This window comes from Syngnathoides biaculeatus, chromosome 3, assembly GCF_019802595.1.
Source record: "Syngnathoides biaculeatus isolate LvHL_M chromosome 3, ASM1980259v1, whole genome shotgun sequence".
Lineage (NCBI taxonomy): Eukaryota > Metazoa > Chordata > Actinopteri > Syngnathiformes > Syngnathidae > Syngnathoides > Syngnathoides biaculeatus.
Window position 1 is genome coordinate 19784951 of NC_084642.1, and position 25552 is coordinate 19810502.

General features: G+C 44.0%; 1 protein-coding gene across 4 annotated transcripts in view; it reads right to left on the bottom strand.

The window, feature by feature from the left end:
• The window catches only part of LOC133498198 (carbohydrate sulfotransferase 8-like), a 213942-nt gene that overhangs the window by 10791 nt on the left and 177599 nt on the right, over positions 1–25552 (bottom strand). For 3 of the 4 annotated variants that reach the window (XM_061814749.1, XM_061814747.1, XM_061814748.1), the window contains one exon: positions 4480–4517. In XM_061814749.1, coding sequence (XP_061670733.1) covers positions 4480–4517 — 38 coding nt within the window. Of the gene's footprint in view, positions 1–4479; positions 4518–17010; positions 17098–25552 lie in introns of those variants that run through there. The other variant, XM_061814751.1, reaches the window with a different exon arrangement.

A 25552-nucleotide genomic window follows, 5' to 3' on the forward strand; every position in this document is an offset into this window, starting at 1 on the left:
TCGAGAGGAAGATGCAGGAGATAGGCTAAGATGGCAAAAGATGACATGCTGTGGCGACCCCTAACGGGACAAGCCGAAAGAAAAAGAAGAAGAAAGAGGTACATAAGAACCCCCACACAAAAATAACGGATAAAATATTTTATTTCCTCACCAACGGTTGACATCCTGCCAATCAACACTGTGTGAATTCATCATTGTCGCACAGGACGACGGGAACCAATACCCCACAGGCCACAATCAATAACCTGATCAACTCTATTCAAAGGAGTCCAGCACCACTGAGTGAGGCAAATGGTGGTCCTAAACTACATCTGTCGTGAGCAGAAAAAGGCCCATCTGTGCATTCGTCATGCTTTATTTGCACAGCTAATACTGAAGCTTCTTGTGGATACAAGGATAGTCATTAATATTTTAATGAATTCAATGAAAACGACGACGCAGTGGATGTTTTTGGGAGCTGGTAACAGCAACACAGTGCAACATTAGTTCCGAAATATGCCACTAAATGGTGCTGTTGCACTGCAACAACAGGTCTCATGTTGAATTTACACAGTGGCCAAATCCATCCTGAAGAGAGTTATTAGGCGCTATCATGTACGTGTTCCATTAAGACTTCATGGTTACATGGCCACAATGCCCAAGGCCAATGTAAAGGGTCACATTTGATCTCAATGAAACACTCTGATGGTGATATCGAGTCAATGAAGTCATTTTTCGAGTCCAATGTGACATTGATGTCGTCTGGATGTGGGTAGGTCCCCGGGGCTGACTCAAACGGCAAAAGGGTCCGCGCGATCGGGCGGCACGTCCGTGACTTGGGATAAAGATCGCTTTGCAAAGCAACATCGCAGTTTGTATCGCGTCCCAGAACCGTTTGAATCTTTACCCAAATGAAACAAGTTTTTATATAACGTGCTACTGATGCCATTAAAATGGAAAACAATCCTCCTGTGTTGTGTTGAATCTGGCCCCTCTCAGGGGCGAGCACTTGGGCGCGGCTTTTTGAAATCCGTCCGTCACTAATAATTCAAAACTAGTGATGTTCCTATCTGTTATACGTTAAGAGCATTAAATGTTGACTAAAATTAGCGTAAACTCAAGTAAAAGTCACTATTTTGTTACTTTATTCATCATTTGTCCCAATCCCCTGATTACAGCATCTCAAAAGCAAATATTCATATTTGTGTTGTCCTCCATCAAAGCAAACTGATTATTTTTGGCTTCAAGCAAAATGAGAATTAGTATTATTTTATTAAGCAAACCGGCCTTTCTGTTTTTTCCCCTGCAACTGATTAATAACATAGTAGTGAACTAAATGCATTATGAAAATAATTGTTATTTGCAGCTGTGATTCACATGTACTTGAACCTGAAGCAGCCTCAGGACCCAATGAGTCAAAAACTGCACCTTTTTATTCGAGGCAAATTCCAAATTGGTCTAATTATTGTTCTGTGTCATGTTGTTTAGAACAGTACAAAATCTTTGTTGAAAATGTAGAACCTTTATGCATTTTTTACATTTTCTGTAGCTCACAGAACACGGTGCATACATTGCACTTTACCTTCAAGAACTCTGATTGGAATTTAACAGGTGATGGTTAAATAAGAGCCGCTGAGTCACTGTCCGTATGCTTCACAATCCATCCATCCATCCATCCATCTATCTATCCATCCATCCATCCATTTTATTAGCTGCTTATCCTCACAAGGGTCGCGGGAGTGCTGGAGCCTCTCCAAGCTATCAACGGGCAGAAGGCCGGGTACACCCTGAACTGATTGCCAGGCAATTGCAGGGCACATCGAAACAGACAACAGTCGCATTCACAATGACACCTCGGGGCAATTTAGAGTCTCCAATTAATGCAAGTTTTTGGGACGTGGGAGTAAACCGGAGTTCCTGGAGAAATCCCAAGCAGGCACGGGGAGAACATGCAAACTCCACACAGGCGGGGCCGGGATCGAACCTTCGACTTCAGAAGTGTGAGGCCAAAAACTTACAGCTGCTCCACAATCCATTTAGTCAGTTTTTACCTTTTCTATCAAAATAGTTGTTAGTCGCTTTGTTTTGGATGCAACATGTCCGGCGGTCGTCGCTCAGTCAGCTGACCAAGGGGCCAACGGTTGGAATCCTGCCTCCGACTGTCCTCTGCCAAAGTATCCTTGTGTAAGACACTTAACCCTGAATTTGATCCAGTGTGGCAATACAAATGAGAAACTGTTCCTAACTGCCTTACCTGATTGAATTAAAGAAATTAATGTCTATGAGTTGGGATAAAGATCCTGTTGGGAATTTACATCATGTTGGCTGTATTCAAGCTTTGAAAGGACTTTTTGGGAACTCGAGCACTTTTGATGGCTTGAAAACACATTTGTTTTTGTTTAGCTGAACAGTTGGAAGAATTTAAAAGGTAAATGAAGTACACTTAAACAGCGCTTTAGCTTCAGCCATAAAGTGTCCCAAGCACTTTAAAGGGTCAGATTTACACATTTTCATACACCAACCGGTGCAAGGCAATGCCGAGAAATTTAGGCTTCAGTGTCCCTCCTGCCTAAGAAAACGTCGACACCAGACAGTTGGAAGAGCCGGGACCTCCTCAACCACCTGTGCCACTTGCCCTAAATTTCATACGAAACTTACTTGATTAGACAGCCTCAGGAATAATGCAATGACAGTGTAATTGTTTGTATAATAATAACAAGTCTATAAATTTGTCAACTGATATGATACTGGCTCTGCAATAAATTGCTATTAACTCGATTCCAAATTGTGCAATATTGTACATTAAAAAAAACATAAAAAAAACCAAAAACACAACTATTTTTAGCAGTTCTTACTCTCGTGCAAAAACCTGCTTAAATTTTCCCCAAAGCGGACGAGGGACCCCTGCAAATGTTTTGATTCTTTCATGCAACTACACAATTTATGTGAGGTTTGAGTGGTGAGACAGTGATGCTGATGCTTTGTGACAGTGTGTGTGTGTGCGTGTGCGTGCACCTGCGTGTGTGCACGTCAGCCGACTACAAACATAGTCCCCATGTGCAAGATTTTGACAAATATGTGAGATGTGTAGTTTCTTTCTTTTTCTTTTAAATAGCCTCAAATGTCCAATTAGTACAGTGGATGGAATGAAAGCTGCAATATAAAAAAGATTTTTACTGGTATTGTGAGTAAACAGTATCAGAACTGGAGGCACAACAATCAAAAGATTAATGCACAACTAATCGATCCATCCATTTTCTGAGCTGCATATCCTCACAAGTGTCACGAGAGTGCTGGAACCTATGCCAGCTGTCCTTGGGCAGGAAGCGGGGTACACCCTGAATTGGTTGCCTGCCAATCACAGGGCATGTAGGAACAAACAACTATTCGCACTCACCTACGGACAATTTCGAGTCTGCGATGAATCCGTGTTTTTGGGATGTGGGATGATACCGGAGTGCCTGGAGAAAACCCAAGCAGGCACAGGGATGACATACAAACTCCACACAGGCGGGCCTGGGATTTCAACCTTGGTCCTCAGAAATGTTAGGCCAACGCTCTACATTCAATCGTTCTACCATCAGCAAATTGAGAACTATTTGACGAATGGACAAACCCTTTAGTGAGGTTATCTTTGTGTTTAATCAAAGTAAAGACATTTGAAAACAAAATTTTTACACCCCCCCCTCCACCCACGCACACACATTACAGAGCAAACCAGTAACTGGATTGCAATCAATTAATGTTTGTGCATTTTCTGCATTGTCAATTTGAAATAATGCTCTATTTTGAATATCCATCCATCCATCCATCCATCCATCCATCCATCCATCCATCGATGCATCCTCTACTGCTTCTCCGGTTGGGTCGCGGGGGCAGTAGCTTTAGCAGGGACACCGAAACTTCTATTTCCTCCACCACTTTGTCCAGCTCTTTTGGTGGGGGGGTGGGTTCCCGAGGTGTTCCCAGGCCAGCCGAGAGACAGAGTCTCTCCAGCGTGTCCCGGGTCATCCCCGGGGTCTCTCTGTGGTGGGATATGCTCGGAACACCTCACCAGGGAGGCATCCGGGAGGAATCCGGATCAGATACCCCTCCTCTCAATGTTTTGTTTTGAATAAAAGGATGGAAATCAAAACCTACAATTCATTAATAATAAATAAAAAAAACAATTGACTTATACTAACATTAAAATACTGGATAGAGTAATTCTTAATCAGAATTTATTGGCTTAATTGTAAAAACAAAACAAAACAAACAAAAAAAATATATATCATAAGTCTCTTAGCTTGGACATAATTAAAAACAACAGGAGTCTTGCTCCAACTCGGGGAGTACTCTGATCCGACTACGATGCGGTGCCGGATGCTGTGCGAGGTCAACGGCTCTTACAATGATGCCATTGGACACGCTGAGAGAAACAAGGCCGACAATCGCTCTCTTTGTAGTGGATAACAGGTGTGTGTGTGTGTGTGTGTGTGTGTGTGTGGAGAAAACACATACCTCCGTGGCCTGCTGCACAGTCTCACTGAGCTTCATATCTGGGGAGACAGTAGAATAAATTATGTAGAGAGCACGTAAAGTAGTCCATTGAGGGCTATGAAGACATCAGGCATGAGTTTTTATGGTCACTGTAGCGACGGGTGGGAGGTTTTTTGGCAGATGTAAGGAAGCGGAACTGACACTATTTATTACTCTCGACATTTTTCCCGCTATAACCTGCAACATATCTAAAAGCAGCTGTCATCTAATCAGAGTGACAGTTCTACGCGGGCCTACAAGGTTGCTGATACCGTAGATGGTCGTCGAAGGAAAGGCGGGGATTCAGGATGGGGGTGGTAGGCGTAGACACCTTTGCTTAAGTGGCTTGTCACTTCCAATTTGGAGGGTGGAAGTGACGGTAAAGGGAAAAATTAAGGATGAGAGAGTGGCTGAGGGGGGGATGGGATGGCACCCGAAAACGTGTGCACTAACGGTACTTACTCCACATTGCCTTGGCCATGGTTAGCTTCCATCATGAGCTATGTAAAACAGCATAACACTACTGTTTGTGACCGTGACAACAAACTCGCAGTAAAGGCACATAGAGATCATTTACGTTGAAAATCATCAACATCATGAGCCATATCAAAGGAAATTCAATTACGCTAAAAGCATTTCTGGGCTATAACACAGGTAATGTTTCAGTATCTAACTATAATAAATATGAGATTGTCATTTATTTTGACCTGATCTAAGCTCTAACGTTAGACTAGTCTGTCCACATATCTAAATGCAAATGGTCATTTTCCCCCGTGGTATCGCGTTATCTTGAAGTTGAAAACTTTTCCCCTCTACATGCTTTAGGAAGATATACTGTAGATCATCTACTGCGCACTTTCAGCAATGGATTGACAATAGATACCGCCGTAAATAACATTAGATTATAATAATACATCATGATTGCCAACAGCAGTAAGTTATTTTAAAATCTTGAGATTGTCATGATCCTGCCGCTCCAGCACAAGCTGTGCGGGTGCGCTAATTGGGAGGCACACACCTGTGCCTCATGCGGGCTGATCATCCCCCGTATATTTAGGACCCAGTGACAACTGGTCGGCCGCCAGTTCGTTGAGCTTTATGTCCCGTTCCAGCACCCTCGTATTCCTGACTGAACCTGTGTGTACCGACCTTCGTCCGTTCTCTGACCAACCTTGTAAGCCTGATTCCTTGACACTTATGCCTGCGTTGATTGTTCTCCCGTGTACCGACTCCTGCCTGCCCACTCATCTGCTCTTTTCGCCCGACGCCCCAACAACCGTTGCTGCACCGGACTGCCTGCTCGATCCCCGATCTCGGCATACAATAAACGTGTCTCTTCTTGAACTACCTTGCGTCTTCCGAGTTCCTGCATTTGGGTCCTACCTCTCGTTCAGATGGGACGTGACAGAACGAACTGGCGCCAATACAGGACCCAGCAGGAAAGACCCGGCGTCGCCGGGACCGACGCAAGGTAGACCGACTGCCGGAGGACCAAGCCTGCCCAATCCGGGTAGGCTCCCTGATGTCCTCCACTTCCGTGTCTTACGCTCCGCCAGCGAGGTATGAATACGTCCCGAACACGACCCGCCCGGCTCCTCATATTCTTCTGGACTCTGACTTTTCGGAATATGAGGAGGACCGTGATTTGTATGCCCGGCTGCCTGAGTACGACTCCGACGACTTTGATTTTGAGTCTCTTTGCCCGGCTTTTGATCCCAGTCAGTTTGCCCCGTCTTCCCGCGTTTCCAGCACCCGAGCAACTTCGCCCGGTAGATCCAAGTGCACCTATCGGTACGAGGGAAGCCGCTTGGCCATCTACCCGGGACCTCCGCGTGGCGGCCAGAGGAGACGCCCCGGCCGGGCGCTCCCTGGTGTCTCTCGCTGCGCGGCAACGAAGACACCGTCCTCCCACTCTTCGCCGGCAACTGTGAGACCGGCAGACCCGCAGCTGGTGGCGAAGCCTCAAGCCCAGAGGGAGGAGGAGCCGCCAAACCACGAGGCGTTCTGTCGCGAAATGCGGGCGCAGTTAGAGAGGCAGAGCGCTGAATTGGCGGCCCTCACGGCCCAGGTCCGGCAACGATTGGCGAACCAGCCGAGCTTCGCTGACGTCGCAACGGCGACGGACAAACTGCTGACTCAGGTTCACGTTGCCGTGGAGACCGACCCGCCCCCTTGTCAAGTGCACGTCGCAGTGTTGGCGGTTCCGAGCAGAGCTCACGTGGCAGTTGGAACTGACCCGCTCCCGAGACACGCCCACGTGTCAGTTTCGACTGACTCTCCGCCTACTCAGGTTCACGTTGCCCTGGGAACGGATTCGCCACCGAGCCACGCCCACGTTGCCGTTTCTACGGATGCAGTGCAAGCTTACGTGGCAGTGGGGACCGACCCGACGCCGCCTCACGTTGCTGTCCAAGAGGTGGCGACGTCTCCACAGCCGCTTCTCGTCCGTGCTCTGGAGTGGCAGTGGCGACTGGTCCGCGGACGCTCCACACTCCTGCTCTGTCGGCGACCGGCCCGCGGTCGCTCCCCGTTCCTGCTCTGTCGGCGACGGGCACGCCCTCACGTTCCTGTCCAGGAGGTGGCGACAGTTTCCCAGCCGCCTCACGTTCCCGTCCAGGAGGAGGTGGAGTTGGTGATGCTGCTGCCGCCCTCTCACGTTCCTGTCCAGGAGGCGGCGACGGGGTCGCTGCCTTCTCAAGTTGCTGTCCAGGAGGGGGTGGTACTGGCGCCACCTTCTCAAGTTGCTGTCCAGGAGGGGGCGGCGATGGCGCCGCCTTCTCAAGTTGCTGTCCAGGAGGGGGCGGCGATGGCGCCGCCTTCTCAAGTTGCTGTCCAGGAGGGGGCGGCGATGGCGCCGCCTTCTCAAGTTGCTGTCCAGGAGGGGGCGGCGATGGCGCCGCCTTCTCACGTTGCTGTCCAGGAGGGGGCGGCGATGGCGCCGCCTTCTCAAGTTGCTGTCCAGGAGGGGGCGGCGATGGCGCCGCCTTCTCACGTCCCTGTCCAGCAGGAGCTGGGGAGTTCTGTGGAGCCACCCAGGAGCTGGAGAGACTTCGGGGTGGCGGTCATGGCTCTGGTCCTGCTCTCAATCATCTTCTTCATTCCTGAGTTCGCCCAGCCGCTTCAGGACCTGGCCTCGTTGGCGACAAATCACTGGTCGTCTCGCAACCACGGCGTGGGAGGTTTTCATCCAGAGCAGTTGCCAGCCTCGTTCTGGTTCCTGCCTCGCCGTTTGGTTCCTCATAGAGGTCGTCCGCCCGAGTCGCCCCGTGGGGACCCTGGTGCTTGGCGTCCGGGTCGTCCTCCTGACCTGTCCACCCGGACGCCTCGTGTTTGGTGGCCTGGATGGTCACCAGTCTGGGGTTCAGGGGGGGGGGGGCGTGCTCTCCTCCGGACCCTCTTCCACCCACCCCTGCCTGTGTTAATTGTGTGGTTTTTTTTTCGTTAAGGCACGACTGGGAGCCGTGCCTTTGAGGGGGGGTACTGTCATGATCCTGCCGCTCCAGCACAAGCTGTGCGGGTGCGCTAATTGGGAGGCACACACCTGTGCCTCATGCGGGCTGATCATCCCCCGTATATTTAGGACCCAGTGACAACTGGTCGGCCGCCAGTTCGTTGAGCTTTATGTCCCGTTCCAGCACCCTCGTATTCCTGACTGAACCTGTGTGTACCGACCTTCGTCCGTTCTCTGACCAACCTTGTAAGCCTGATTCCTTGACACTTCTGCCTGCGTTGATTGTTCTCCCGTGTACCGACTCCTGCCTGCCCACTCATCTGCTCTTTTCGCCCGACGCCCCAACAACCGCTGCTGCACCGGACTGCCTGCTCGATCCCCGATCTCGGCATACAATAAACGTGTCTCTTCTTGAACTACCTTGCGTCTTCCGAGTTCCTGCATTTGGGTCCTACGTCTCGTTCAGATGGGACGTGACAGAGATTCCATCCCTAATCACACCCGCAAGTTTATATCTGCGGGCATTGCTGACCACACCTGTACATTTTTCAACTATGAGTGACTGAATTAGGCACAGATTTGAAGCAGCAGACTCATCGACCGGCGTACTTTTTGTATGCCTCATTTAGGTTGTCAATTTAATACATTATTGTTTGAAGACAAAATCAAATTAAAAACAACAACAACTAGACAGTACTGCAGTCTTCAGACTAACACTACTTTGTTTTAAAGTCCTCTACAATTGGGTGTTACAATAAAAGGTGGTGTCCCCCATGCAATCTTGTTTGAGATTAGCAAGCCTGTTGTCTGTAACGCTGCAAAGGAAGGAAGGGAAAGGTCCTAGGGAAGAAGGGCGAGGAGGAGAAGGGGGAGGGAGCGAGGCTTGTGATATTTTCCAATCTTGTTTTGGTGCAGCTGTACTATTTGATCTCCTCACCCCAAATGATCATTCATGTAGGCTGTGCGGATCTATCACATGGTGCTGCCGTTTATGAAACACATGAATATTTAGCGCCACAAACACAAACACGAAGAAGAGGAGGAGGAGGAGGATGCATTTACAAAAGCATTTACAAAAGCGTCTGCTAACGCGATGAGCCCCTCAAACCACCATCACGTCGACATACAAGGCTGCTTATTGATCTTGAAAGGCCCATCGAGGTGGTAATTGAAATCTCCTAAGGTCTAATTGCTTCCCTCTGGAGGTGTGTCCCCCCCCACCCCCATCCCTTCACTCATCTCAGTGCTTTTACACATTTCATCTCGGCTGTTGCTTTTTTTTTTTTTTTATGTTTCATTTCACGTCTCACCTTTTGGTGTGTTTAACACAAGAACAACTCTTTGACAATCCCGCGTTTTGTCGAGCGGAGTTTAATCATCATGGATGCGGCCCCAGACGTGACAAGGGAGGAAAAATATAAATTGCTGCCACAATCAGTTTTGTTTTGTTTTTGGACAGCCATTTTAATTTGAATGTTAATTTTATTCCGTTGAAGGAAAATGTGTATTAGTCTTTTTAGTGATTTCAAAACATGATCGTTTAGGTCAGATGGACAATGTTCCCCACACAGACCAGGGAGGACACAAAGTCCAAAACACAATAGGCTACGCGGCAAGCTTAGGTCATTTATTCCAGGCAGAGTTTAGCACAGCCAGTCATTCCAACCAGCCAATAGTATCCAAAAAGACGTGAGACGAAGAGAAGGTTAATAAAACAAGCACTGTCACATAAGGTCAAAACATGGCCAGGAAGGCCTTCTGGCAACTAAAAGAGTGGAAACCCAGAACTTAAATATCATTACTAATGAACCTAAATCAGAAACACCTAAAGTGGCGCACAGCAAAGGAAGCAAAATGAGAACGAACACAAACTGAATGGGACACCTACATCTAAAGAAAATGGAATAGAATGGCCTTAACTAAGAAACAAGAAAAACAAAAATAGAATAGCTTATCACCACTTTCTTTCAGTAGAATTATACGGTTTAGTTGAAGGGTTTGGTGTTTAATTTAATTTGTTTGTTTGTGTCTGTGTCATTATTACAGTAAACTTCAAATGCAAATCGCAGCAGCTTGAAGCAAACGTGCATTGCCTCTTGTGTGCTTTAACAAGTGTAAATGATTTAAATCATGAGCAACAGATAAAACAAGGGCTGGACGATATATTGTTTGAGCGCCGTCATCGCAATGTATGTGTGCTCAATAGTCATATTGCAGAGTTCGCTTAGTGTACTTAATTCGCATTGAGTCAACTGTAATATTAAAAAAGAACAGCAGAGGGATCCGCTTGGACATATAAATATGATTTACCAACATACTGTAATATAATATAATGCAATACAATGTACATATGTTTATTTTGTGTGTACATTATGCTGATAGAGATTGTCTTTTGTGGCCACAGATAAGCATTCTGTGCTCAAGTTGTATCGATATTGTAGGCACAATTTAATTTCTTCTTCCAATGTCACGTCTGAGGCTCTGTAAAAATACAAAAGAAAGAAAAAAAGTGACACTGTAAGGAGTCAAAGAGAAGAAGTGAGTCCTGTTGGGTTGTTGATTTCATTTCACAAGTTTGATCCAAAAGAAGCTTTAAATCATTTGCAAATCGAATATTCTCTCAAGTCAGGATGCCCAAGAGAAGCATGTTCCCCTCCTTTAATGTAATATAAGTAAATCATGTAATATAATTTCAAGCACATTCCAAGTGGGGGATTTGCAAACATCATTTATCTTCATAGTGTCTATTTGGTTCTGGGTAATAGCACCTGTTTGATTGCAATTTCACACGCAGTCAATTCCACTCTGCATAACTACACTATTGATCTTCACTGTGGTGCGTGGTAAAAGAGCAATAAATTGTGAAAACTGAGCTATGTAGCAGACAGACATCACGTGATTTGACTTTGGTCGGATGGACAAGAATGAACTATTTTAGGACTTGATGAGCCTAAACTTCTGAACGACTGAATTTAAGTTTGACTACACGTGTTGACATGCCCGTTTGCGTTTGAACATTTGCGCCATATGTTTTGTCTTCTGAAAGAAATTATTTTTCTGGATGCCATCAGAGCATGTGAACCTGGCAACCCACCATTATGCCATGGCACAGAGGCAGAGGCCAGCTGTTCGATACACAATTCTTAAGTAACAAATCTGTTCATCTTACAATCACTTATTGTCATTTCTCATGCATTGTATAATATGCTCCTGAGTATAATACGCATGTCCCAAAACTGACGTTCCAAGGCAGGAATTCCACTTTTTATTTTTCTGACACAAATATAACGGCTGTCAAATATCTGCAGATTTTTGCAAACCCCAGCGAGGTCCACTGTGGATAATCACCACTTAAAAACATTCACTGGCATTGACTGGTTTAGATGTCAAATATCCACATTCAGTGGGGGTGCTGGCGATGAATGAGTTTCAAGCGTCTTGAGTTATTTTGCTGACAAAAGCCTCTGTGACAATTCTAATCACCTCATAAGCTTTTTCCTTTCTTGTCCTTTATATTAAACCTTGAGAATCTCCCTGCTCTGCTCTTTGAATATTCATACAGGCTGTGTGACACGCAGGCGAGAGCCACATCATTAGCGTTATTGTCCTCCCCCCCCTCGAAGCCCTCTGACAGAGATGCACATCATCTAGCCTCTATTTTGAGGAGAGGTGGACAAAAAGGACAAAAACAATGTGGATATAATGAGCTTGTTATACCAAACGAGGCAAGAGAATTTTAACTAGCAACGGCGCAGACTGGGGGTGTTCCCCTTTTAGCCGTCAAGTAAAATGCAAAAGAACGCTCATTAGTTGTTCAGTTGGCGGGGGGAGAGGGGCACCATCAAACGTCAGGATGTTAAATGGGGTGTATGGCTTGAAATGAAAATGGATGTAAAAAGTCTTTCTGATTTCTTTTAGAAACTACATCAGGAGTGTCCAAACTTTTTCATTAAAGGGCACCATTGAAAAAATATATCGAAGAATTCAAGGGCTACATTGATGTTCTTCACCTTTAATTTATTAAACACTCTTGAAGGTCAAGTGCCATCCCTATAAACATTCTAAAATATATATAACATTGTTCACTTCGATGTCTATACAAAAAAAATAAATATGAGGGGAGAACGCATCATCCATGCGCAAAGTTGCGGAAGTGTCTTTCGACATCCAAGTGGTTGCCATATTGGCTGTATCTATTGTCCGTGACGTCACCCCAGACATTTGCCATTGAAAACACGGTGTGGACCCTACTATGGGATACTCCCCTTCAGACACGGAAGCTCTTCTCGAAGAAGAGAATATCGCACAACCGAGTGAAGTTACCGCGGCAATATTACCCTATTATTTCGAGCCCTATTTAGATGATAGGCAGGATCACGGCCTAACCACCTCCCTACCCGATCCACCTCCGCGCGGCGGTGATAAAAACAACGCAACCCGCGAGCGACGACGACGCCACGGCCATACCGCCTCCCCATCCGATCCAATTCCGCAGCGAAGATGAGCCACCGCGCCCGGCGCCGCGACGAGGCACCACAGCCGACAAGGCTGGCGGCTGGCTCGGCCTCGTCGACAACGAAGGCCGAAACCTTGTCGACAAGGCCGGTGGCGATTCAGAAGGCCTGCGGAGACCCCCCCCCGATTGTTTTTTTTTTTAGTAGCTGTATACACACTAACCTGTCAATTGGAACTCACGAAGCTATAGTGTTCTGCACCTGTGCAATCCATTTTTCATGACAAACCGGATCTTTTGGAAAAGTATGAAGAGCGAATCCATCCCCCCGAGTGTTCGAGCAATATCCAGTAATGCAACGAGCATTAAAAACGGCATTTTGGCTAACACGAAGGACCAACGAGCTACCTTCCCGGAGGAAAAACTAATAGAATGAAACGAGTCCACTTGACGGCGTTCCTGCCCTGTACTCACGCACTGTCATTTCCTGCTTCTTCTCGAAAACAAATCCCTCAAGAGGATTTTCATGGCAGGAGTGACAAAAAGCCATATACGTCCAAATCATGTTTTGTGGTGAAAAAACGGTTGGGTCCATACCAGCTGCCATTTTTTTTTTATTTCTAACATACTAAAAATCATCCATTTCATGACACTTGACCTTTAAGATGGATGATGCGCCACAAACGGCCGTAGTTTGGAAATCCTTGCTGTAGATGCAGTACTTTATTCAAACGATGGGATATGTAAAGGGGAGCGTGGATTCAAAATTCTGAAACAAATGTTAGCAGGAGTCACTTTTCTGACTTCTTTAGGGTGTGCAGGAGGGCACAGGGGTGCGTCAATGGCAATGAGAGCCTGAAATGGGAGACGTAACTTACATGCAGTTGCAATAAAAGCTTTGCGGATGTTTTTGAGGTTGAGACGGGTTCGCTACTGTGTCAGGATGTTGAAGCGGGTGCACGGATCTGCATTTTCACATTGCTCTTGGCATCATACATAAGTCACGTGACACTTTTCGGGATACCTAATCGAATGAGAACAATTTCTCACGACATATAGTAAATAGGACTTCATCCAGCGTTCATGCACTCCTCCCTCAAACCTAAAAATTTCAAGTGTTTGTTAAACGTGTTAGAATTCTTTATTCTTCAGTACACTTCCTGTTCTCCTTGACAAGAATAGAGCAATGCCAGCGCCGCAGTTCTGCATTATTTTGCATTTAATTCTGTTCACAACCTCTCAAGCCCGGAAAATTCTCAGCACCTTCTCCTTGGAGCTGTGGTAGGAGGTTATGTCTTACATGAAAAGGGATGAAAAAAATCTACATTTTGGTACCCAATTTATAGAATAAAAAGGGCGTTCCGTCACACCCAAACAAAAAGGTGAGTCCAGGTAAAGGTCATACCCAACAATCCTTTAATTTCAGCGGGGGACGGTGAAGTCACATCAAGTCAATTGAATGAGGGCATGTAAGATGAGTGCAACACTTGCAAAATGACGTGTTTGTTAGAAGCTATTCGTGGTGGCGATGATGCAATGCAAGTGTGCATTAATACCTCATCCATTCTGACCTTCCTCAGACCTCCACCATGCAATCTCATTCTTTCTCTTTATAACAGCATCTCAGAGGATGTGGCGAATAGAGAAATCTATAAAACGCACTATGCTTTTGAGCGTCATGTACGCACTGAACCTTTGAACTCTGACCCAAGTGCAAAGCCACATGCATACATCTTTGGAAAGAAGGGGATCACGCACACACCCATACACACACAACCAATTCAAATAAATCCCTTCCTTCATTATTCCTCTTTCAATGCCATGTTTCATGGTCATTTCAAAAATAAAAGGAGGCAATGTGCTATCTTTATTATACGATTGGGAACACATTCCTGTTTATTTTTAATATGTCAGATGGAACATAAAACACAATCTAATTAAAACCACGAGTATAAAAAAAATCAAATGCATGTGTATCGGCGGGTGGTATTAATTAAGATATAGTACTTCCTGGAATAGCGTTAATTAAAAAAACAAACAAGCAACCATTCGAACCTTTGGGCACTTCAGAGTCTTCAGTTAACACGGCAAACATGATTTGGGGAGGAACCTGGCATACCCAGAGAAAACTCACGAAGACACAGGAAGAACATGCAAAGTCCACACAGGCAAGACCCTAGTCCGCTGAACTGTGAGGTCCACTGAACTGTGAGCCAGATCTGCTCCCCAGTCGACAACTATGCCGTCTGCAAATTAACAATTAATTTAAAGATATTGTTTACCCTCAGTATATGGGAAACTTGTTTTCTCCACATGTGGAAATACATTTGAACTTCTCTATGCAACTGGGTTTTAGTTTCTTTGATAATCTTTGTCGCTGCTGTGCATGTCTTGACCTCTGAGCAGTAGCTGTGATAAACCCAATGAGAAACATACTTGCAGTAACAAAGAAAATACAAGAAGTCATGTTTGAATATTGAGTTTGAAAAGTGCCAGAGACTGCCACTTCCAAACTTGCCTGTTTGGTTGTGTTTATACAGGATTTGTGTTCCAATATTCATTACTTCGAGATATAAAAATTCTCCAAGTTCAATTTTCATTCATTGCGTTAACTTTGGGGTACCCAATTTGTGAACAAACAAAAGAAAGGATTGAAGTCTGTGATATATCAACATTCAATAATAATAGACATATGAAGATTTTTTTCTTGACTTGAAATTGTTTTAAGCTCTTCAAACACAGAACCAGAACATATTGAACAGAATATATTGAAAGAGAGAAAAACGGTGGAAGAGCAGTGGATATAAAAATGCCAAAATTATTAAAATTAAGAACGCATAGAGTACAAAAAAACCCAAAGTGTTTTCATCCTGGAGAGAAAGTTATTGTGCAAAAATGGGTGGTATGACGGAGCATCTGGTTAGATCGTTGGCCTCACAGTTCTGAGGACCGGTGTTCAAATCCCAGCCCCGCCTGTGTGGAGTTTGCATGTTCTCCCCATGCCTGCGTGGGGTTTCTCCAGGCACTGCAGTTTCCTCCGACATCTCAGAAACATGCAACATTAATTGGACACCCTAAATTGCCCCTAGGTGTGAGGGTTATTTCTCTCTACATGCTCTGTGATTAGTTGGCAACCTGTTCAGGGTGTACCCCGCTTCTTGTCCGATGATAGCTAGGATAGGGTCCGGCACTCCCGCGACCCTTGTGGGGATTAATGGCTCAGAAAATGGACGGATGGATGCACAAAAATAGTAGGACTGCAAAGCATGAACGGAATACAACAGGGCTTTCAGTCTGAGCCCATCCCATACTAATTTGCTGAAATCTGAGCGATTTTTAATGTCAAAGATCGGCTTTAGGTATAACTACAAATATTAATAGTGCACAAATATACCACAAGCTATGATCCTTAAACATTTCAATTGAATTTCATCCACCAACAAATGTGTTTAAATATAGCTGTAGGCCTACTCTTCGAAATGCTGTACTATGCAGTACAGGAAACAGCTTCTGGCAAATCTCACCACTCTCGCCAGTGTCTGTTTTGCTTGGTCTGTGTAGTCAAGTCCCATCGTAAAGCTAGCTTCCTTCCTCCTCAGCCTCTGGACCCAGCTCGCCATTAAAAAGCCTGTTGACAGTGCACTAGCTCAACAAGATGGATTACATAAGCCTCAACAACGTTGCTGGGTCGATAACTTATTCAGGTGATGGATAAATACTGCTGGACAGACGCTTTAGGTTAAGTGTTCACGTTTTTTTTCTTTCCATGTAGAAAATCAGTTACAGTAAGTGCTTCGTTCAAGCAATCTTTACATCCTACTGTCATGGCCTTTGCTGCACAGCATATATACAGACCATAAAAACATGATACCATGTTGCAATGGGACATTTTAACATCAGTAACTTAAGAACTATTACCTACCTGCCAAATTATAAAACCAGAAAAACTCAATAGCCAGGGTCAGAACCAAGTCCCGGTGGGGACTCAGTCTGGAGTAGTTCAACATTGTATTCATGTCAGAGGCAGTTAAAATAAAATATGGAATATGGAAAAATATTTAAAAAATGTACTCAACACTGTAAGAAATGTAGAAAAATAATAAAAATGACTAGTGCACTAGTTTGAAGTCCTGAGTATTTTTGAAGCTACAAGACTACAAGACAAACTACCTCCTTGGGTATAATGAAGACTTAGATTGTAAACTATAATTCTCAGTTATGATGCGACATAAACCGCTGACATTATTGTTACTTTCAAATGTGCATCATCTTCAATAACAATACAGATGATTTAGCTTTTCCATTTTACAAACCATCAGAATAAAGATAACATGCTAGCCTCACCTCTTGCAGTGGCTAACTACGAATGCTTCGTCCAGTGAGTGATAGGCTGTGCTTACTGTGCTCCCATTTTTTTTTCATTTAACATAATTCACACAGCTGATCAACGAAATTGACGAGAAATTCAAAAATTTATCACAACCGCTGATCTTGATCGTATAATTGGCCAACCCATCTAGTCATTGGCAAAAGGAAATAGTTACACAAAAACCGAGACTGTCCCAAAGGAAGTAATACAATACCATAGGGAAATAAAATGGAATCTCACAGGATGTAACGCAATCCAAAGGGCAGCAACGAAGTGATGAAGGACGTAACACTCCCAGACAGGAAGTAACAGTAACAACAGTCGTACGGGAAGTAACAGTCAAGGAGGAAGTGACACATTCAGATGGGAAGTATGTAGTCACACAAGAAGAAACACACCCCTACAGGATTTCACACAATTATACAGAAAGTAATGCTGTCACACAGCAAGTCAGAAATTCACACAGGAGTAATGCAACCCTATTTTTTTTACAAGTTTTCAAAGAGCTAATTATTTCGTCAAGCTTGAGCTCAGCAGGACCAGAAATAAACAACAAGGATGGGAAGTGACTTAACACCCATTCCTGACACAACAGTTCATTTTGACTGATCTCTCTCTCTGTGCGTTCAAGGATATTGAGGATCCAAACAGGAATAGGGCATGTTGCCAAGGCAACTAGGAGTCTTCTGGGATGGGGTGGGGACGCATAAACAAATGACAAGAGTCGGCCGGGAGATCACGGTTAAGTGAATTAGCTGAGCCGAGGCGAGACATACTGGGCTCATGATTGGCAGTAATCTTATTTGGACACAACTGGGCTCGTGACCTTGGGTGAGCACATACAACCACAGACAGGAACTAATGTAGTTGCACCGGAGGTAATCACAGGATAATAATTGTACAGGAAGTAGCACTTTCACATAGGTTGTAATGCAGTTGCGGACAAATGCTAACAGTAAAACTGTTGCAAATAAAGGAAAGAGACACACAATAAGAAACACGCAGCAGTCGCACAGAAAGTACCAGATAGCGGTAACAGTCACGCAGAAAGTAAAGCCATCACACAGGAAACAAAATAACCCTCAATATTTACTTCTCCTCTCATCAATATTTCTTTTTTTTTTAAATGAGAATAGATTGTTTCAGTTATCAGAAACTATACAGTAGATTAAATACAATGAAGGTGTCCAGTAAACATTTAAAAACTGGAAATAGATTTTACCCCTCTCTTCGCAGAAATATACACAGTCACACAACCTTACCACTGAACAACGCACACCAACGAAGATACCACAAAAACTCACTGTGGGAGGAAGACCAGAAGCAATGATAAAGTTGCAAAAGTATCACAGCTGGCTGCACTGGTGCAACCGATTTGGTTGCACTATTTTTTGGGAAGCAGGTACAGCATGACTGTGCACATTATATCTGCATGTGTGTAGGAATAAATGTACAAATATCAGTGCAGTGTTAATTGTTACGTAGTTTTAAGTTGAGCAAGCAGCATGTTTTACAGTGGTGAGACGCGGTGATGGTCCTAATTTGTAAAAATCGCAAGACAGAAGCCCAGAGTTGTGTGCTGCCGGTGTTCTTCAGCCTTACACATGTACAAGAAAACATGTAAGTGTAGTTTTACATGAGAAGCAATTTGCGTGACTTCCACGTCGGGCTTGTAAAATTGGTCTCTCTAGCAGAGTTGGACATCCAGAGGGGGAAAGTGGAGGGGACGGATTGATGTCATGATAAATCTTAGTGAGTGCCAGTGCTGTCTGCGCCCTTGTCAGTGGCACCTACTTGCCCGACGATGGAGGCGACCCTTCCACGAACACTGACTTTCTCCACTTTGCGACCGCTCCTCCATGTGAGGTTCTCTCGTTGTGGCGAACGGCCTGAATGCCAACGTGTGCGGGTGCGTGTTTGTCGTTCAAAATAACGGGACGGCGCTCTGTCTATCTTCAGAAAGGACAGTGTGCAGGAGGAGAAGATTGACGAAAGTAGTGAAAAAGGCAGCAACTTTCTATAGTGTTGAGGCAGCTTTAAAACATGCACTCGCAAAAGTGCGACCGCATGAAATTTTAGTCGAGCACATTGAAAAAAGAGGCTCACGTGTGACCATTTTGGTCGCAGTGTCGCGCCCTTAGCCAATCCAAGAGTAGAAAATGAACAGATAGACAAATACAACTGCGGCCATGTGCCATGACGGGGTGGTGAAATATCTTATTAAAGCCTTTGTGCCCTCGCTGCTCACCTCTATTTGCGACTCGGTGGAGAAGCGGAATTGCAGACATTCGTGGTTAGCCTGGCCTTTGATCTGAGTTGGACGTCACACTCTCATAACACATATCACACACTTGTCTATCCATCCAACCACCCATCTCTCCGTCCGTCCGTCCATCCATCCATCCATCCATCCATCCATCCATCCATCCATCCATCCATCCATCCATCCATCCATCCATCCATCCCTCGTATCTGTCTGCTCACTCCCTCTGAGTCACACCATCATCCAGGTGAATTCAAACTTCAAAATTTAATACACCATGATACACTCATTGGGCGCTTCATAATTTGAGCCAACATTAAAATTGCGTCTTTTGTAGAGATGATGATAATGCTCACTTTTGATTGGCACTGTTTAAGAGCTCTAGATTTAAAAAAATAGATTTATTAAAATCCTGTAGTTCACAGTTCACATGACAATAGTGGAATTCTAATGCAGATTTGTTTTTATTGGATGCCATCTGATTACAGAGGTGTACTTCATGAATAACTGTACTGTAAAAGTGAATCACTATCCATCCATTTTCTGTCCCACTTATCCTCACTTGGGTCTTGTGTGTACTGGAGCCTATATGAAGGAAAATTAATTTAATAATATATAATACATTTCATAAAGAATGAAAGCCCCCCCACCCTAAAATTGAAAACACAAATATGTCTGTATGATAAATAATACATATTTTTAAATCTTATTTAATTATTATTGTATCATACAATATGGTATGAAAGAAAGTTCTCTCAAAATAAAAAAAATAAAAGTGTGGGGGGTGAATAGCAGCGGGGTGTAACAATACGTGACCCAAATACGACAATCCATTTATATAATAATACAATTAAATAATCAGATACAAATACAAATTATAAATACAACACAATGAATCTATTATTATTATAAAGGCCCTCTTGTTCATTTTGTATTGTTTAAATATTGTTACTTTATACATTTATCCATACATCCATTTTCTTTGCCGCTTATCCTTCAAAAGTGGCGGCGAGTGCTGGAGCCTATCCACCTTTCATCGGGCAGGAGGCAGGGGACACCCTGAACTGGTTACCAGCCAATCGCAGGGCACATGGAGACAAACAGTCCAACTCACAATCACACCTAGGGGCAATTTAGAGTGTCAAATTAATATTCCATGTTTATGGAATGTGTGAGGAAACCGGAGTGCCCAGAGAAAACCCACGCAAGCACGGGGAGAACATGCAAACTCCACACAGGCGGGTCTGGGATTGAACCCGGGACCTCAGTACAGTGAGGCCAACGGTTTACCAGCTGATCCACAGTGCCGCCTGTCACGTCCCATGGGAACGGGAGTAGGACCCAAATGCAGGACTCGGACGATGCAAGGTAGTTCGGGGAGAAACGTTTATTATTATTCCGTGGTCGGGGATCGAGCAGGCAGTCGGGTGCAGCAGCAGTAGTTGGGACGTCGGGCGAAGAGAGCAGGTGAGCGGGCAGGCAGGAGTCGGTACACAGGAGAACGATAAAAACAGGCAGAAGTGTCAAAGGAGTCAGGCTTACGGGGTTGGTCGGAGAACAGGCGAAGGTCGGTACACACGGGTTGTCGATCTTGGATACGGGAGTACTCGAACGGGACATGAAGTTCAGCGAACTGGGGCGGACCAGTCGTCATCGGGGTCATATAAATACACAGGATAATCAGCCCGCATGAGGCGCAGGTGTCCGCCTCCCAATCAGCGCAACCGCGCGGGCACCCGCACAGCCCGGATCCTGACACCGCCTTTATACATTTACTCATATTAATATTATAACTATTATTATAATTCACTATGTTAATATGTATAAAAATGCATCTATTTGTTATCAAAGCATCATAAAGGTAGAGTAATATTTAAACAAAACCCACTCTTAGGAGATGCCATGAAAATGAGAAATGTACAAAAATGTGCACATTTCACAAAAAAGAAAGGCTATATGGGTTCTTATTAGACAATAAGATGTTTATTTTTTGATCCACACTAGCTGCATGTCAGTTGCATTTTCAAGTTCAGCAAAGCCTCTTTAACTATACCGTCTTCATACACAAAGGAGACAAGACAGTGTCTTTGGGCTTGTGTATGAAACAGCAATTAGACCAGAGAGTGAGGACCAGAGCCGCACCTGGACGTTCTCTCCAGGGCAACTGCACGTCCCCCTGGCCAACCCTCATCGTCAACATGCCCGCCAGCGAGAAACGATTGCACACCTCCACACAACCAATTCCTCATTAGCCTCCAGCATTCCCCCAACTGGCTTCAGCCCTTACTTCCATTTTCCTTCATTATCATTCTTTATCAAACCGCTCCTTTTATTAACCATGCAAAAATAAGGTCCTCTCTTTTGGTGTGCCCCTTGTGCTGCCATCAGCCGATTGTAAGATAAACAATGAAAACAGGCTCGAGGCTTATAGTATGTATTGCCTTTTATGATTTTATGTAGTTTATTGTCAATTTAAAATGTATTTTACATTTGGATCTGAACGGATTATGCTATTTACATGTAAAATGTGCTTCTACTTATGAAAAATTCACGTTATAAAATGACTTCCGAAATGGATCAATTTCGGAAGTAGAGGTACTAGTGTAATGTATAACATTCTATTTCCTCTGTAGTTAATTTATTATTGATTTTCACTATTTTTAATGATGATAGTTAATGTTTTTTAAAAATTTTGATTTCTCCTACGCGGCACTGTTCCCAAAGTTTTTTGCAGTGCCACTCTTTTTTGGAGATATTATTGAAAAGAAAATAAACAGCAAGTCAGACAGATCCAAACAAAAAGTCAGAATTTTTAAAACAACGACATGGTATTTTTTTTAAACAGAGTCCAAAGCAAACTGTTGCTCTGTATTAAATACTGAATACAATATGAAAGTATATAAACATTATGAGCTCTTCCTAATACTAAAAGTTCCCTCAGTGAAGTGTGTCAACACATCCTCAGCCTGTATGCTAATGAATGTGTGTGTTAAAAAAAAAAAAAAAGGTTGTCACGCTGACTGACAATCCTCTTCGACCTAAAATAACCGGCGCGCACATCAGGCGACGCTGGTCCCAGGGTCCCCATGCGCAGGTATCATTTAAGAACACGGCTTGTTTGGGCTGCTGTTTACACGCCCGCTGTCACGTCAGCAGTGTGTGTGTGTGTGCTCCTGAAGGGGGGAAAACGCTGAAAAAAATGTCAACCTGCTGCCAAGTGAAAAGGACTGACGGATCACACAAGCCAAACAAATAAAAATGAAACCTGCAAAACTTTCACACTTGTTTTTATCATACATAGTTGTGTTGCAGGATTTTCTTCATTTTATTATACAGCAGTTTATTTTTGTCCACTTGTACAATGATAGCTTAACTCATTACCCTCACCAAGGATGTTGCTATGTTCTGGGATAACATTAATGATTGAAGCTTGGAGTACTGGTTAGTGGTATGTATCACCTGATGTTTAGCTGGATGGATGCAAGAATTGATGATGGCTCAATAAACAATTCAATCAATGAAGGACAGATGAAAGGGTTGAAGTGCTGATATAACCCCCCGCCCCAACAGGAGTTGCCAATAAAATATTGGAAAAAAAAAACCAAGTCAAGTATTCCAGGATCCACACCCTAGTGCCCGATGTTGAATCCCCCATTTCTCCGTCGAAACCATTTGCTTTCGATTAAGACAACAACTGGGCTGGACTGCATACTAGAGCATTTCCCATCTGGTGCGTGTGTGTTTCAAAAACTAGGCCTCAATTTGCAGGTGCTTCCTTACATTTTCTGCGCGTGTCTGTAAAGTAGTCCTGCTTAGAGAATTGGCTGACAACTTTTCCGAGGTTAAGCGCCCGGTGTCAGTGTCTGTCTGATTCTCCGGCTTCCGCATTTAAAGTGATCGCCGAGGCCAAGTTTTCCCTGGTTCTGTCGTGTTAGATTCCCTTTCACCCGCCTGTCAGAGAGAACGCCCGAAAGGTGAGCAGAGAGGCATGCTTGCCTTGGATACGCCGCTAATTTGACAGTGCTCGGTGAGGCCGCAAAATAATTGGAGTAGCATTTACGTGCTGACAGAGAGAGCCTAGCAATCAAAGCATCCCGCTTTTCACAGACAGGCCGGGATTTGCAGACGAGACAAGTTTTTATACTTAAAGAGGGAGTAGATTAATTTGACAAACTAGACATGTGGCCTTTTGTCTGGGCTGTTTGTGTCTGGGGGGCCACTGAGAGGGAGCAGGGGGGAGCATACAAATGATGCTTTGGGGATAAATACTGACGAACATGCTGATGCTGGCCAGTGCTCATGAGTTAGGATGTGTCTAATAGGAAACTCTCTTCCTTCTAAATCTAGTCAGGAAAAAAAGTGAAAACTTTGCGTGCCTGTCCGACATAAAAAAAAACGAGTGCCAGGCTTGGCTGACTATATGAGTCATCTCAAGTAAAAAAATCCCAGTTCCAAGTCAGGGGGAGCAGGATCTTCCCATTAGCGACATGTCTGTCTCCAGCTTGATGGGGAAATTACCTGAATCCTTTGACCCCTCCCACAAAAAAAAAATAATAAATCACTTACACTACAGCTGCAAAGAGCAAAGATGCAAAGAAATGCAGTTGCTGTTTCCGACTAGGAATAGTCCAACGAAATAGAAATGAAATATGGAGTTTCTGTCAAGGAAAACTGCCATGGAATACTAATGAACGTTTATAAGTGGGAAAAGTGAAAAGGAATACCAACAAAAGTTGGAGGTTCTGACAAGGTGACGTGAAATGGAATACCAATGAAAGTCGGGGGATTTCTGACTTGGGGAAAACACAATCAAATATGGGAGATCCTGACTAAGGAAAGTACAATGGAATACTAATGAAAGTTGGAGCTTCTGTCTAGGAAAAATGCAACTGAATACCAATAAAACTTATCTGACTCCGAAAATGTGCCATGGAATACCAATGAAAGTTGGGAGTTTCTGACAGGATAAGTGCAGTGGAATATTAATGGATGTTTCCTCACAAGAAAAAGTGAAACGAAATGCCAGTGAACATTTAAGCTTCTGACCGGAAATAGTACAAAAGACTACTAATGAGACTTACAGTTTCTGACGATGAAAAAAGCAATATCTTAACATTGGTAATCTAAAAGTGCAAATCCGTGGGAATTTGTTGTGTAGATTTCCAGTGCTTCGCATCTAAAATATCTAAATTGGTACAGCATTAGTAATCAACAAAATCATATTTCTGGAACTGTATGTGTCCCACTCTTCGGCTATAATGTGCCGCAGCACCAGTAAATGACAGAAGCCAATTCTGGAACCAATACACTTTGTCAATGACGGTTTAAGAGACAACTAGAAACTATTTTTGAAGACATGTACCAGGCCGGTCGTTACTTACGATATCTGTTAAATCAGGATATTTTAAATCAAGGTTCCACTGTATAGTTTAATATTGTCGAATATTATTCCAAAAATTGTATTATAACTGTACTTCGTAAAAATGCAGATGACAGCATCAAGTCACTTTTGAAAGTTTCTTCGCAATAGGAGGCCATGAATGTCAGTGGTGGCTGAATAAGGGTTATATCTTCCAGATGGCGAGTGAATATTTAGCCCACGGTGCTTAACAGAAGTGTTCAAAGTCTTTTTGAAACTCCTTGACTGGATCTCATTTGCACACTTCTTTTGTTTTCTCCTTCAGGTCCATCACACCATCCTGCCTTTCTATGCACCCCTCCTATCATCTGCTATGGCATTTGAGATCTCCCTCGGTCTTCCCTGGCAGACTGGGTATGTGTTCTCTTCCTACCACCCGCTAATCTTGATCTCTGGATGTCACTTTCTTCCATTTCGCTTGTCCTCCTCGTTGAAGACCAGTGGTCCCCGCAGAGCGTTGTGGCTAATAACAAAGTAAAAACAGCTAGATATCGAGGAAACAGGACAGAATTTTTCATTTTTTTACTTTCAATAGGGTGAATGACGATATCCTCCGCCCCCATTAGAATGCTTTTATGTCTCGTTCAGGTGAATTCCCGATGAGGAGTTTATCAAAGTAAAAGGCCTGGCAATCTGGCCAAATTTAGATAAAATATTCAACATTGTGTTACGTTTCAGACATGGGGCCTTGAGACTTTTTCAGATGTCCTGTTATGATACACACCTCAACCCATTTTCTTGTTGATTGACAGACCTGGTCGAAGGGGCTCATGTTTTCAAAATTCCGAGGGGCTTTGCAGCCCCTTTTTTTTGGAAAATCCTCAAGATTAACTTTAACAGCATGCAATCCTCACATTTCTAATTTGCAACTGAACAGAACACAGTGCAGCTGTGCTCACTTTTTGGCTTATCGGTGCAGCCATGTTAATTTTGGGGGGTTTACATTTTAGACACACCCGCAATAAGTGAAAAAAAGGAAGCGCTGTTTTTAATCTCCAATGTGCTTAAAACACATTTTAACCCATGACAACACACTTCAGTAAACCAGTTTCCAAAGCACATTGTTAACTAACATAAAAAAAATGAAGTGCATAAAATGT